General features: G+C 47.9%; 1 protein-coding gene across 1 annotated transcript; it reads right to left on the reverse strand.

The window, feature by feature from the left end:
• Nucleotides 1-10277: 10277 nt before the first annotated feature.
• C1QTNF2 (C1q and TNF related 2) lies at nucleotides 10278-12479 on the reverse strand. The gene is made up of 2 exons (XM_009482104.1): nucleotides 12239-12479; nucleotides 10278-10891 (listed from the first exon to the last, which is right to left on the reverse strand). Exons 1-2 carry the CDS (start codon nucleotides 12477-12479, stop codon nucleotides 10278-10280), a joined length of 855 nt encoding a protein of 284 aa, XP_009480379.1.
• Between the last annotated feature and the right edge of the window lie 411 nt (nucleotides 12480-12890).

Genomic DNA, 12890 nt, shown 5'->3' on the forward strand with positions numbered 1-12890 from the left:
CCTTCTTCACCCCATCCGGACGCGGGTCTGGAGGAGAGACGAGACGGGGCCGCTCTGCCGGGAGGGAGAACAGACCGGACAAGTCGCCCGCGGCCCCGCGCCTGTTTCCGCCGGCCCTCCCCGCGGCACCGGCGGCCGCCCCCGCGCCCCGCTGCTACCGCTAAGAACCATTTAACGTTTGGATTTCTTTACTACCTTGCAGGCGCTGCGCGACGCCCCCGCCGCGGGCCGGGAGCAGCCGCCAGCGGGGCCGGGGGCGGCGGGGGCCGGGGCTCGGTCGGGGCCGGGGCTCGGTGGGGGCGGGCGCAGAGCGCGGGGCGGCCCCGGCTGAGCCCTGGGGCCGGCGGCGGGGAGCCGCTGCCCCTCCACCGGTGCGGCGCTCAGGTTAATTGGCGCTAATTAGCAGCTGGCTGCCCCAGGCAGGGGCCGCTCCCTCCCCTCCGGGCCCCTGCGCTCCCCGCGGGCCAGCCGCTGTAGCACCTGTGCGCGCTCCCTGCGGCCCCCGGCCCCGCGGGGCGGGGTGGGGTGGGGTGGGGCGGGGTGGGGGGCTGGCAGGGGGAGCCCCCTCCCAGCAGCTGCCGGACAGGGGGGCGTTAGGGCAGAACAGACGCGGCTGACTTGGGTCTGCTGCGTTTGGCTGCCTCCCTAGCTGGGCTGCGTAAGGGTAGTGCAAGCAAAAGTGTCGGAGAAAATGAAATACAAAGGTTCCCTCAGTCACGAAGGCTCTGAATACTCAATAAAGATCCTCAGTGTTAAAAGAAGAGATTGGCTTTTTCCTCCCTTTATGGTTCCAAATACCAGCTGCCTTATCTTCCCTCTCACAGTGCCAGAAAGCAGCTCTGTCCTGTGCAGACAGCGAGCTGGGACTTACCGGAGGATGCGCTTACCCCCGTTCCCCGTACTTCAGGCATAACCCACATCTCGTGTCCTTGGGACCGGTCTCATCCTTGCTACGCAGCAGAGCGCTGCACCAGCTATAGCGGGACCCTGATGTGCTGCCACAGAACTTGGGAGATTTGTGGTTTGCCATCAGAGCTCAGCCTGGCTAAAGCTTCAAGACTGGGTGTCAGTCACTGCTTTGCCCTGGGAGCCCAAGGGCCCTCATCCTTTCCAAGTTTTATATCCAGAGAGCCCAAGAAACTGTCAGGCACCACATAGCTTTATTCCCAGGCCTCTGAGGGCTGTGTTTATAGCCCAGTGGATATTTCAGCAGATTGAACGGAAATCTTTCAACAAGTCTTTCTTAGCACTCCACTTCAGCAATTCCAGGAGCCAAAAGATCATCACACAACCTGTTTTATACCCAAATCTCACTGTTGATCCATTAAGGATGAAGAATTTTCATGAGAAAGTTTACGAGGCGTAGCAACAGATTTCCCACTTAAAGAGCTAGACTTCATTTTTAGAATTAGGTGGTTTTGTTTGTTTGGTTTTTTTTTTTAAAAAAAAAATAATTGCCAATCATTCTACACTCAAATTTGCAAAAGAACCTCACAAAACATTTGTTCCCCGGTTGGTTTCCTAAAGGAACTGAACAACAAAAATCTGCCTGCTTCAGTCAAAATAAATATTTGTGTTGATTTTAGTGTTCCTGGGAAAATATTTTTGTGATCAAAGAAAGTTGTTGACCAAATCTTCTGGGAAAAACACACCCCAGTTGTTTATAGTCTAGGTTTGCTGGCTTGTCCCCTGCTATAAAAGAGAAGCAGTGAAGCTAAGTGGCAACAGCTATTAAGCCTACAGATAAAAGCTGCCACCAAGTGTCCATCAGAAATAATTTTCCCCTATTTTAAGTACATTCCAGTATCCCTTAAACAAACTACTCAGGTGCCTTAAATTAAAGCAAAGAAAAATCTAGCTTGTCTTTTTGCTTGAAACTGAGCGCATGCTTAACTATTTTGTTGAATAACAGCTGGAACATTTCTTTACAAGTAGTCTGTTCATGGTTCATGCAATAATATATTAATTTTCTATAACAGTTTTTATATACATGTATTATATCAATATAATTCTCAATATTTTTACAGTCTAAATCAAACCAATAGTATTATTTGAAAGAAATAGTATCAGTTCTTTGAAATAAAGTTTCAAGAACATGAACATGGTATGGATTTTCAGAAACTCATGTCCATATCATCTATTGATTTAAAACTCTTGTATTTTTTAAATCTGAATTATTTAAAAAAATCTTGGGATTCCATGTGAAGTAGAAAACTGTTCCATATAATTTTGGTTTTAATTTTGTAGCCAAAAGATTTTATTTTTCCACAACACAACCTATGCATTTCACTCATTCCGTTTGGAAATAACTTAAGTATGATGTATCAAAACTTTCCTTCAGTAACTGCATTGATATTAAAACCAGAAACAAACAATGAATAAGGTTCTCTCTCTCTGTAGCATGGCTGTTAGCAGGGCTCAAATAGACTGCCCTGTTGATATAAAAAAAAACCCCAACCAACAGTGTCTTTGATATCATAAAATATTGACAGTAACAAATTAGAAAAAGCAGTAATTCTAGACTTGATAAGAACTCAAACATAGCCTTGAACCTTGGAATTGCTTTATTTTGAAGGAGGGAGTGCCAGCAAGGCCAAGTACATAAAACATGGAATCCAGTTCTGTTCTGTCTGATAGTCAAATGAACAACACACAGACATTATCATTAACTCGTTGATATTGTAAAAATTGACTGCAGCTACAGTGTATCTTTTTCCATCCAAATGGGATCATTCAAGTCCTCATCAGGTTCTGATATAATGGGTAAAGCTTGAGTTAAAATATAGGCTTTAGCCACAACAGAACTTTGTTGATTTAATTTTCAAATGTTTTTAAAAACAGACTGAGAGAGATAAAAGTAAAATCCCATGGAAATTCCCAGAGTAGGTTTACATAGAGTTTATATTAACTTTGAGAAGTTTTATGTTACTCTTTCATCATTAGCAAGTCATGGTTGGGTAAAGCACAGGTGCAGAATCAGTAAAACTTCACTGATGCAATTTGAGTTTGTGAGTCAATGAAATCATCCACATTGAAGGGTTTTTCCCTTAAAAATCAGTTTTACTAAGCAAGTTAACATCTTTACCACTAGCTAATTCTGAGCGCTAGGGAAATAAAATTGCTTTTAGGCAACAAAGCTATCTGAAAATCACCAAGAACGCCAACCATAAAGCAACCAAAAAGTAGCTCAGGCAACACGTATCTTATGAAGCCCTTCTGAGCACGAAGGGCTCAGAAAGAGGCAGGGGTTCAGCTGCGGAAGCAATGGAAATACCGTGGCAAAGAGACAGCACCGAGTGCAGAAGGATGCTGTGCCTGTGTCAGCAAGGAGCTGGGCCTGTGCTGGTTGACCCCAGGTAGAAGAAAATGGGCTTTTTGATCAAGTCTCAGGTATAACACAGAGAGCACTAGCAGATGCTCATGCCTGTGCTCCTGCTAGGGAGGCTGTGTGTGTTAGGAAGACATTGAGAAGCCACTTGTTCACCCCTCCACCCTCCCCTGCTGCTGGAGATGAAGAGCTTCCCTCGTACCCAGCAAGGAGGCCAGTGCAAACAGAGACCACCTCCTACCCGCACGGGGCCCAGCACCCCCCAGGGCTCCTCCTTCCCCAGGTCAGCAGCCCAGCTTGCCTCCCCTTTCAGCAGGATCCCAAAGCTAGATTCGCTCAGCAACAGCTTGAGTGCTAATTTAAGCCAATTTGAGTGCTTTTACATGGGCTAATGGTTTCCTGCTGAGGAAGAGCTTCATCAACTCTGGTTTGCCATGTCTATCCATACCTTCCACTGCCCTGCCTGTGTGGTTCTTCTGTCACTCCTCATGTGTTTTTGTTATCTGATCTGGCTTATGGAACCTAGTTTTTCTACTGGGTTAGTTTTCTGCAATTGTAGAGAGCGATATTGGCTTACAGAGGGATTTGAAGCCAGCACAAAGCAAGCAGCAAGGGGGCTGTTGTGGTTTAACCCCAGCCAGCAGCTAAGCACCACGCAGCTGCTCGCTCACTCCCCCTACCCCGATGGGATGGGGGAGAGAATCGGAGGAGTAAGAGTGAGAAACACTCCTGGGTTGAGATAAGAACAGTTCAATAATTGAAATAAAGTAAAATAGGAGTAGTAATAATAACAATAATAACAATATACAAAGCAAGTGATGCACAATGCAATTGCTCACCACCCGCTGACCGATACCCAGACAGTTCCCAAGCAGCGATCGCTGCTCCCCAGCCAACCCCCCCCCCCCCCCCCAGTTTATATACTGAGCATGACGTCATATGGTATGGAATAGCCCTTTGGCCAGTTTGGATCAACTATTCTGGCTGTGCCCCCTCCCAGCTTCTTGTGCACCTGGCAGAGCATGGGAAGCTGAGAAGTCCTTGACTAGCATAAGCAGTACTCAGCAACAACTAAAACATCAGCGTGTTATCAGCATTCTTCTCCTGCTAAATCCAAAACACAGCACTGTGCCTGCTACTAGGAAGAAAACTAACTCTATCCCAGCTGAAACCAGGACAGAGGCACAGCACTGGGCAGCAAGGGGTAAGCAGGGCCTCTTCCTTCAGCAGTGTTAAACTGAGATGATGAGATCTGGGGAGTTGTGCCCAAATGTGGCTTGTCCTGTCCCCCCCAAGAGCCAGCACTGGGGGGGCTGGGCAGTGAGGGCCTCATCCAGCAAAAAAATGCACAGAGGAAGATCCTGTAAGCTGTGTGGAGCTGTGCCTTCACTTTACTGACTTAATTGGGCCAGGTTTAACACAGAACCACTAGCAAGCTGATCAGAGGCACTGGAGCTCTGTGCCCTCGCAGATGGCAGAGGTGAGGGAAGCAGGGAGAGCAGGGCTGCCCCTTTCCATGTGGGCTTCGTGGGTCTGGAGAGCTGCAACCTGCTTTCCTCTGCTGTTGGTAGAAGCAAGCTGTGAATGATTTTTTTTTTTTTTTTAAAGACAATATTACAGGATTAGGACTGTCCTTAGGAGCTGTAATTATTAAGCTTGGCTGGCTGGTATGAAGGGCTTTAACCCCAGTGAGCTGCTGTTCGGTGTGTATCCATGCCAGACTAAGCCTGTGACAGTGCAAGAAAAGAACAATACTACAGATGTATTCTAGGGTTTAAGGAAAATACTGCTGTGCTTCTGTGTAGCTCGAAGAACCTGTTTTATTCAAAGGCTTTTAAATGGTTGCAGTTCCTAGCTTTCTGCTGATGCTGAGTGGGTTGAGTCAGGATGCGATGCTTGTGCCTTGCCTTGGGGCACTGGGAGCCCCCACGGGAGGCTTGTGGGCCTGTTGCTGCCCAGCAGCCTAAAATGTCTGAGCTTTGTGCCGGAGAACTGGCACAATGCACAAGCCAGCCCCCCCTGAATTTCCCCTTCAAGCATAGCATCCCCTTGTCCCCGCTCCTTTCCTGGTCTGAGCACTCATTTCCTTGTTCCTCCTCTCAGCCAGCGGTTTATGTGGAAATTAGAAACTCTGTGAACATTCCCTTCCTTGTAGAGGTCTTTCACTTCTCAGCCTGCCTGTCAAGCACCCAGGGGACATGGTCTCTCCCTCACACAGGTGCTGAAAAATGCAGGGAGGAATGACAGGGCCATTATGGGGTTGCAGCAGTGCTGGAGTGGGACATGGGGAGCTGCGGGTTATGGGCTTGTGTTGGCCTGATGTAACTCTGCACTGGCGTTCTGACTGCTGAGTGCTTTTATTTTTTTTAGCATTGGGCTGCTGACTGCTGAGTGTTAACTGGTGTAACAGCGGGTGGGCTCATCTGGGGAGCCGGGCAAACCACGGTGACTGGTAAATGCACCTGGATCCTCCTTAGTCCCCTGGAAGGAAGATGCGATCAAGACTTGAAGGCATTGATCTGCCCCGTCTGGGTGGACGGCGAAGCTCAGCAGCGCCAGGCGCTCGGCGCAGCGTGTCAGGCACACGGCCAGGGCTGCACAGGGGAGGTGCCACCCTGCTCTGGCGCCTTCCCTTTGTTCCCAGCTGTGACATCGCATCATTAATTTCCAGACACTCCATGTACATTGAGTCCGTAGTTAATGTTAGTTTTCCATAGTGAAAATATTTTTTTATGTTTATTTTTTCGTTTCACTGTTAGCGTTGAAATGTGTGGTTTTAAAAAACCAACCAACCAACCTAACCCCCAACACTTCCCCCCCGCCCCAACCACCGTTGAAGTCCTTTTGTGTAGACCAGCCCTGAAGGGGAGGAAAAGGGCTTTGGGAGGCTAAGTTGTCAGAAGCTGCACCAGGCGGGATGAATTGTCCTTGGGCTCATCCAGTGCTGAGCTCTTCCCACCCTGCTGATGTTTGTGCAGAGTGCTCAGACAGTGGGAAATCACGACTTCGCCTGAGCTGGAAGTGCGCTGCTGCATGGCATTGGGGATGGATGTGAGAGGGAGAAGGCTCCGTGGGAGTGGAAACAAGCTCCTGTGGCACAGAAACCCTCCTCTGCCTTGGGGGGGACCTGGGCAGGCACGTGTGTTCACAGCCAGGTCCATCCTGGTCTCTAATGAGCCACAGGCTGAACCAGCGGAGCCTTTCCTCTGTCGCTAGCTGAACACCGACGGTGCGTGCTCCTGCCCTTCCTTGCCTCCCTGCCCTGGCGTGCTGGGCTGGATGTGCCGGAGGGACTTGCTTGTGCCAAAACGTGGTGCAAAGGGCAGCTCTGACACTTGCGGCGGATGCTGCCAGGACATTCCTCCTTCCTTCCTGATGGCATCTGCCCATGTGCTTGCCCAGCTACCACCATTCTGAGCTCTTCTCCCACCGTGCCAGAGGTGCAGGCAGCTGCCTGGGCTGGGGTGAGCAGCCTACATGGGAGTGGTGCTCCCTTGAGACAGCTTGGCTGTGCAAACCAGAGCTCTTTATTTGGTGGTTTTCCAGAAACTTTGTGTTTCTGGAATAAAGAGACTTTATGTAAATCTCAGTTTCAGTTTAAAAACAAAGTAAATAACTGCTTGGCTGGAGGGCAATGGTGGCACAAACCAAAATGCAGCCTGAAGATGCAGGAGCAAGCCAGAATGTGTTATTTTTAAAATCCTCCAAAGTCTGAGCCAGTCATTTCGAGTTTTGTGTGGAGTTCCCCTCCCCCCCCCCCCCTTTTAATATCTCAACGATTGGCCCTGTAGTGACCCAGACACACTTGTACCTTGCCAGCTGCTCTTCCCTCCCTCCTCTCCTGGGTGAGGCAGGAGGAGGGGACCCCACAGCTGCTTGCAATGATTCTTCTTGCAGGATACGGCTGAGTGGGGACATTTTGTTCAGCATGCAAGTTGCTTTTAAGGCATCATAAGAGGAAATTCATCTTTTTTCAGAGGAACCTGTGTGAGAGGAACCTACATGTATCACTTCGAACACTCATGCCTCTTTCACAGAAATTCTTACCATATGTGGCATCTTTAGATATCCCACTTCAGCCCAGTGGGAGGTTAAACAATCTGTAGAAGCTGTTCCTCTCACTCTTGCCTGCTATATTTTATTAGTTTGGGTTTTCCATTGCTTGGGGTCCTGGATCGCAGCAGATGCCTGGGGCTGGGATTTGCGCTGTGCAGCGCAGTGGGCAGCACCGTGACCTGGTGGGGCGGCTGGGGCAGTTCCCGAGGGTGGACGGGAGCAGGCTGGAGCTAGTGGTCCTGCGCTGCTCCTGCGGGAAGGACCTCATAGCCCCAAACTGAAAGCAAGTGCTACCGCACTGAGCGCTCAGCAGGGTCAGTGCTTCTCTTTATAATTTGCATTTTGATATTCCAGACTTTGCAGGTTTTCCTTTTCACTTGTATAAAAAGGATGCTTTGCCAGACAGTTAATAACTTCCCTTGTTTCTCATTGGGGGAACCAGCTTGTGTCCCCCTGAGAGGGCTGACACCAGGAGGAAATGCTCCCTGCTGGGGCCTTCTCTGGAGATAACAAGGGAAGACTGAGCTGCTGAGCTGATCTAATTGCTCACTGCTGCTTCCCCTCCATCCTCTTCTCCTCAGGCTTATTCCCTGTGGTGCTCTCCCATCCCCTCACAGCTCTGGTACCTGCCTGGTGCCAAGTGGCTTCAGCTCATAAAATCAGTGGAGAACTAACTTGACTACAAATAAAACCCAAACAATAAAAAAAAAAAAAACCACCCCAAAAATACCCACTTTTGGGGATGGGTAATGCACTGAATCAAGGGGAAAGAACTGAGGAGGGAAGCAAGGTATCTGCCTTTTGGCAGCAGTGGGCTGTGAGCGCTACTGGATCAATTAAAGCTCTACTATGTAATTTCCCTTTGGGTGCAGCACAGCTGGGTGGTGTTGGGGAGAGGCAACATCCTCCCATGTGTCCCACCACCTCCCTTGAGCTGCCTCTGACATGTACGGTTGCTGGGGGACCTGTGTTGGGGTAGAGACCTGCATGCAACTCAGCCCAGCCAAAAAGCAGTTATTTCCCCTGCTGGGCTCCTGGGCTGTCTGGGTGGGAGTGCAGGGCTGGGCATTGAGGCAGAAACGCAATTCTTGAACTGCTAATGCCTTTGGGAAGCTGCCTGCAAGTGTACTCTGGGACACCTTAAATGAGGGAACTTTGGAAAGAGGAATACATTATCTGAGCAACCTCTGTCAGGGAAAGGACACCCCCTACAAAATCCATTGCTAAACCCAACAGTGTCTGGGGAACCTGTAACACAGTTTTGAAATACCTTCTGGGAAACCACTTGTATAAATACCAAGACTATTCCAGTGGTACTTTTGTTCAGCTTTATTTTACAAAATGTATTTGAAAAGATTTTTTTGTAAGATACAACACAAATTACTGTAATTCACAAAAATCATGCAAATATTTGGACTTGTATAAGTAAGATTAAAAAAAAAAAAAATCTTTGTTCTTACGGGATATCCCTTCAATGCCTAAATATGAGGATTGGAGGAACTGGAAGTTCATGAGAGTTTTCACCAAGTGACAAAGGGGATGAGAAATATGACTGGAAACCAAGAAGATGCATCTGATAGCGAGGAAGGGACTCCTTTCATCTGGCTACTGAGACAGAGGCCTCTGTTACAGGAGTGTTGGACACCCTGGGGCAAGGCAGCCAGACTGAGCAGTTTTATAGCAGGAGAACTCTTTGCTCTGGTAATAGCGAGCCATTTTGGAGCATGTCCCTGTATTAGCTGATACAGAGGAGTGAAAAAAAAAATGTTAAGCTCAGCTTAGCAAAAGCAAAAAGCTCAGCTGAGCAAAAGTTCAGCTTTTGACTTTTCTGTGTTTTTTCCATACAGTTTAGAACTAAAACATCGATTTTGGAGCATCTGTAATATTTGACATAGAACATGAAAAGAGCGAAGCAGCAGTAAGATAGGGTCTAGCTGTAGCGTTAAGCCCTTGAGGAGGATCTCAGCAGCACCACAAGTATCTCCTTCCAGCAAAAGCTGGCAGGGATGAAGGAGCAGGGGGTTATTAATGAATCTGTTTCTGAGTGAAGTTTCATGCTGTCTTTGACAGTTGAGTCTTATCTACAAAGTTCATCCTCCACCGTGTCTTGGAGGCCCACAGGTATTTGACTTGCACAGACCAGTTTAGGCTCTGGTCACAGCTTGCCAACAGTTGTCTGAAACCAGATGCAGGACTCCAGCACTGGTATATCAAGGCTGAAATCTGAGAAACGCCAGTGGTGCTCAGTGCAACAGCTTGTGTCTTACGAGGAGTCTTACCTTTAACCTTAAAAAGAGATCTCTCTTTTGTGTCATTTCCTGTTTAGACCGGATGCCTTTGCTTATTAGTACTGCTTTGATGAGGCAGAGAGCTACTCTTACTTTTATAACTTTAGCCGCCAACTTCCTGACTCTTAAGTAGCTAAAGTACTAGGTGAAGTGTAACTGTATTAACAAGGATTATTACTATTATGGGGTGTAGAGGAAGGAGGCGCAGTGATACAATCTCCAGCATCAATGGCACTTCTGAGCTCAGCTTTCAGGAAATGGTTGTTGGTCTCCATGATTTATAATAATAATATAATAATCAAAGCATTCTGCACCAATATTTGAGTTACATGTCCATGGTATGTTGGAATCATCATGGAAAACATAATGGGTGGCCTTGAGATTTAGAGATTCATGAGGATGCTTAAAGGTGAGTCCTACTGGTCCTGGTACCCTGTGGGCTAGTTGATGACATCAAGTAAATATTTAAATAGCCAATACAGGCTGTTAGCGCCAAAAATGTGGAATCGTATGTTAATCCCACACATGTCCATGTACACGCTACACTTTGCTGGACTGAGGTCTCACGCATTTCCTATTTTTTTCCCACAGGCTAGTTTCTCATCCTATATTTCATTGAGATAATCTTGATCAGGATATATCAGGAAGCCAGTAAATAAGCTGTCTGTCCAATAGGGATCATAAAAGAGCCCATTTTGTTCCGAATAAAAGATCTGCAGCCATACCTCATCCTCCTGCTTCAGAGAAAGGATGGTTGATCCAGAGGCAACATCGTGGTTCCCAGTGTTGGCATCAAAAGTCTTGATCCGGTACTGCCCATTGTGGACCAAGCCAATGGCCAAATGTTTGTTGGCCAAAGTGATATCATAAGTGAAGTAGTAAATACCTGGGATGCTGCATATAAATTTCCCACTGGAAGCATTGTAATGTCCTCCCTCATTCATCAGGATCCTGTCAAATTTGATAGGCAGCCTTTCCCTTGGGTAGCTCTTTGAGACTGCCACGGAGAAGGCAGATTTGGCTTTGTTTGCATTACAGGTGCAGGGTCCTGGCATCCCGGTCTCGCCCTTGTTCCCTTTGGGACCTTTCTTTCCCGGTGCCCCGTTTTTTCCGGGATTACCCTTTAAACCCTTGGGCCCTCGTGGGCCTGCCTTGCCCATAGCTCCTGCTTTCCCCTTCGGTCCTGGCTTGCCAGGGTTTCCTGTTCTGCCTTGTGGACCTAGAAGATAAATAACCTTGTAAATTTTTCAGTGAAAGAGATGATATGGTAAGTGGAAAGGGGTTGTATTGTTGCAGCAATATATTTTCATTTAGGAGGAAAACCTTGCTGGTGAGAACCCTGATGAAATACCACCTGGGGCTGGACATCTGTCAGGACTGACTAACCGTGTTAGGTAGGTAGTTGGCATGATAACAATGGGACTCGGGAGCAGGACAGTCTGTCCCTTTTAAGGACAAAAAGGCTGGTTCAATTATGTGGCTCACTTGAGAAAAAGGAGTAATTCATTATAAAGCTAGCCAAGAACAAGAACAAGCTTTAAATGTTTGGGTTTTTCAGGCGTGGGACAGGTTTGTGAAGCTTTTGGAACCTAGCTTTGAACAGATGGAGTACTTTTAATCTCGTCTCTTTTTTTTTTTTTTTTCTTTTTTTACATTTAACATGAAACTGTTGTTTAAAAAAAAAAAAAAAATTCCAGGTGTAGCAAAAAGCCCAGCCTAGCTGGGGGAGGAACCAGTCATGAACCAGAAGACACCTGGTGCAGGGACTGCCTTGAGATGGGAAGCAAGTTGGGCTATCACAGTGATGCTGAAACTGCTGATTAGTGCTGATTGCAGTAGTATCTGATATAAGGCAAATTCATGGGGATTTATGCCCTGTCTCTTGACCTGTTGTAGCAAGACCAGATTTAAATACAGCTGTGGGTGGGAACCTGTTCTCCAAATTCCCTGTTTTGGGGGTGGGAGAAGAGAATAAGATGCAGCTTTGGCACGCTGGTGTTACGCTGAATCAGGAGTGCACTCTAGTGTAGCAACAGGAAATCACTGTTTTCTCACCATAGCTGGTCCTGATGCTTACTGACTGTAAGGCTGGATCTAAAGGAGAGCCCCACCTCAGGATTAAAGGTTGTTGTTCGCTTTGATTTAGATTGAGCATGGTCACAGCAGTGCCTGTCATCCAGCTACAGCGCTTCAGGGAGCAAGTACTTAATTTTTTCACCTGACACTGTTTTGCTTGAGAGCTGGAGTCGAGACCACCACTTTGTCTCATCTGGAGAGCATATATCAGAACAGGGAAAGCCTCACTTCATAACAAAATGAAGCCAGTAGGAATTGCATACAGCATTGAGATGCTATCAGCAAATAATGCGAGTGTGAACCCCCCTGGCAGAAGCGGACAAGTGTGAGATGTTAGAGGGGGGAGTGTGGAAATCTCTAGAAGCATTTCCTATGAGATGTTGTCTGTCCTGGGGCTCAGATGTGGGGTGGCAGGTTACTGTTAACTGGGCTGTTGCACAATTGATTTTACATTTTACCCTTGTTGTGTTTAGAAGTGCTTTTCTCTTACCTTCATCGCCATGCTCGCCTTTATCCCCATCCTTGCCATCCTTGCCATCTTTGCCCGGGAAGCCCATCCTGCCAACCATCCCTGGAGCCCCGGGCGCGCCGGGGGGGCCGGGTGGCCCGGGGGGTCCCGGCAGGCTGCACGCCAGCTGGGGACCTTCCTGCAGCGCTCCCTTGGCAAAGCCCCCGAGGATGTGGTTTGCCACACAGGGCACAGTCCAGAGGAGGAGGACGGCGGAGATCATGGCACAGCCTGTAAAAAGGAGATGGGACGTGGCTGTTATGTGTGGTAGCCAGCACATGTGGGTACAGCGGTGTCCCCTCCACCAGGACAGTGGGTTGTAGAGACTTGCATGAAAATGGGAGATAATTGGCCTTTTTTTGGCAGGTTGGGGGAGCTGTTTGTTTTGGTGTGACATGAATGCAAAGATTTGGCTCATGGAGTTTTCTAGGTCTGACCAGTATTTTTTTCAAACTTGCTCTTCTCTAAGTCCGTATCTGTGGCCATCCCTTATTTTATTTTGTTCCCTGGGCCTCCCTTCCCCTGAAACACAAGCAGTGATGGCAGAGGGGTGCAGAAAGCAGCTGCTCAGGACTAGCGGAGGAAGGAGAAAGGGTTTTGGTTTAAACTTCCCCAGTAAGACCTGCCCTGTGGC

The sequence above is a fragment of the Pelecanus crispus genome, chromosome 8 (genome assembly GCF_030463565.1).
Source record: "Pelecanus crispus isolate bPelCri1 chromosome 8, bPelCri1.pri, whole genome shotgun sequence".
Lineage (NCBI taxonomy): Eukaryota > Metazoa > Chordata > Aves > Pelecaniformes > Pelecanidae > Pelecanus > Pelecanus crispus.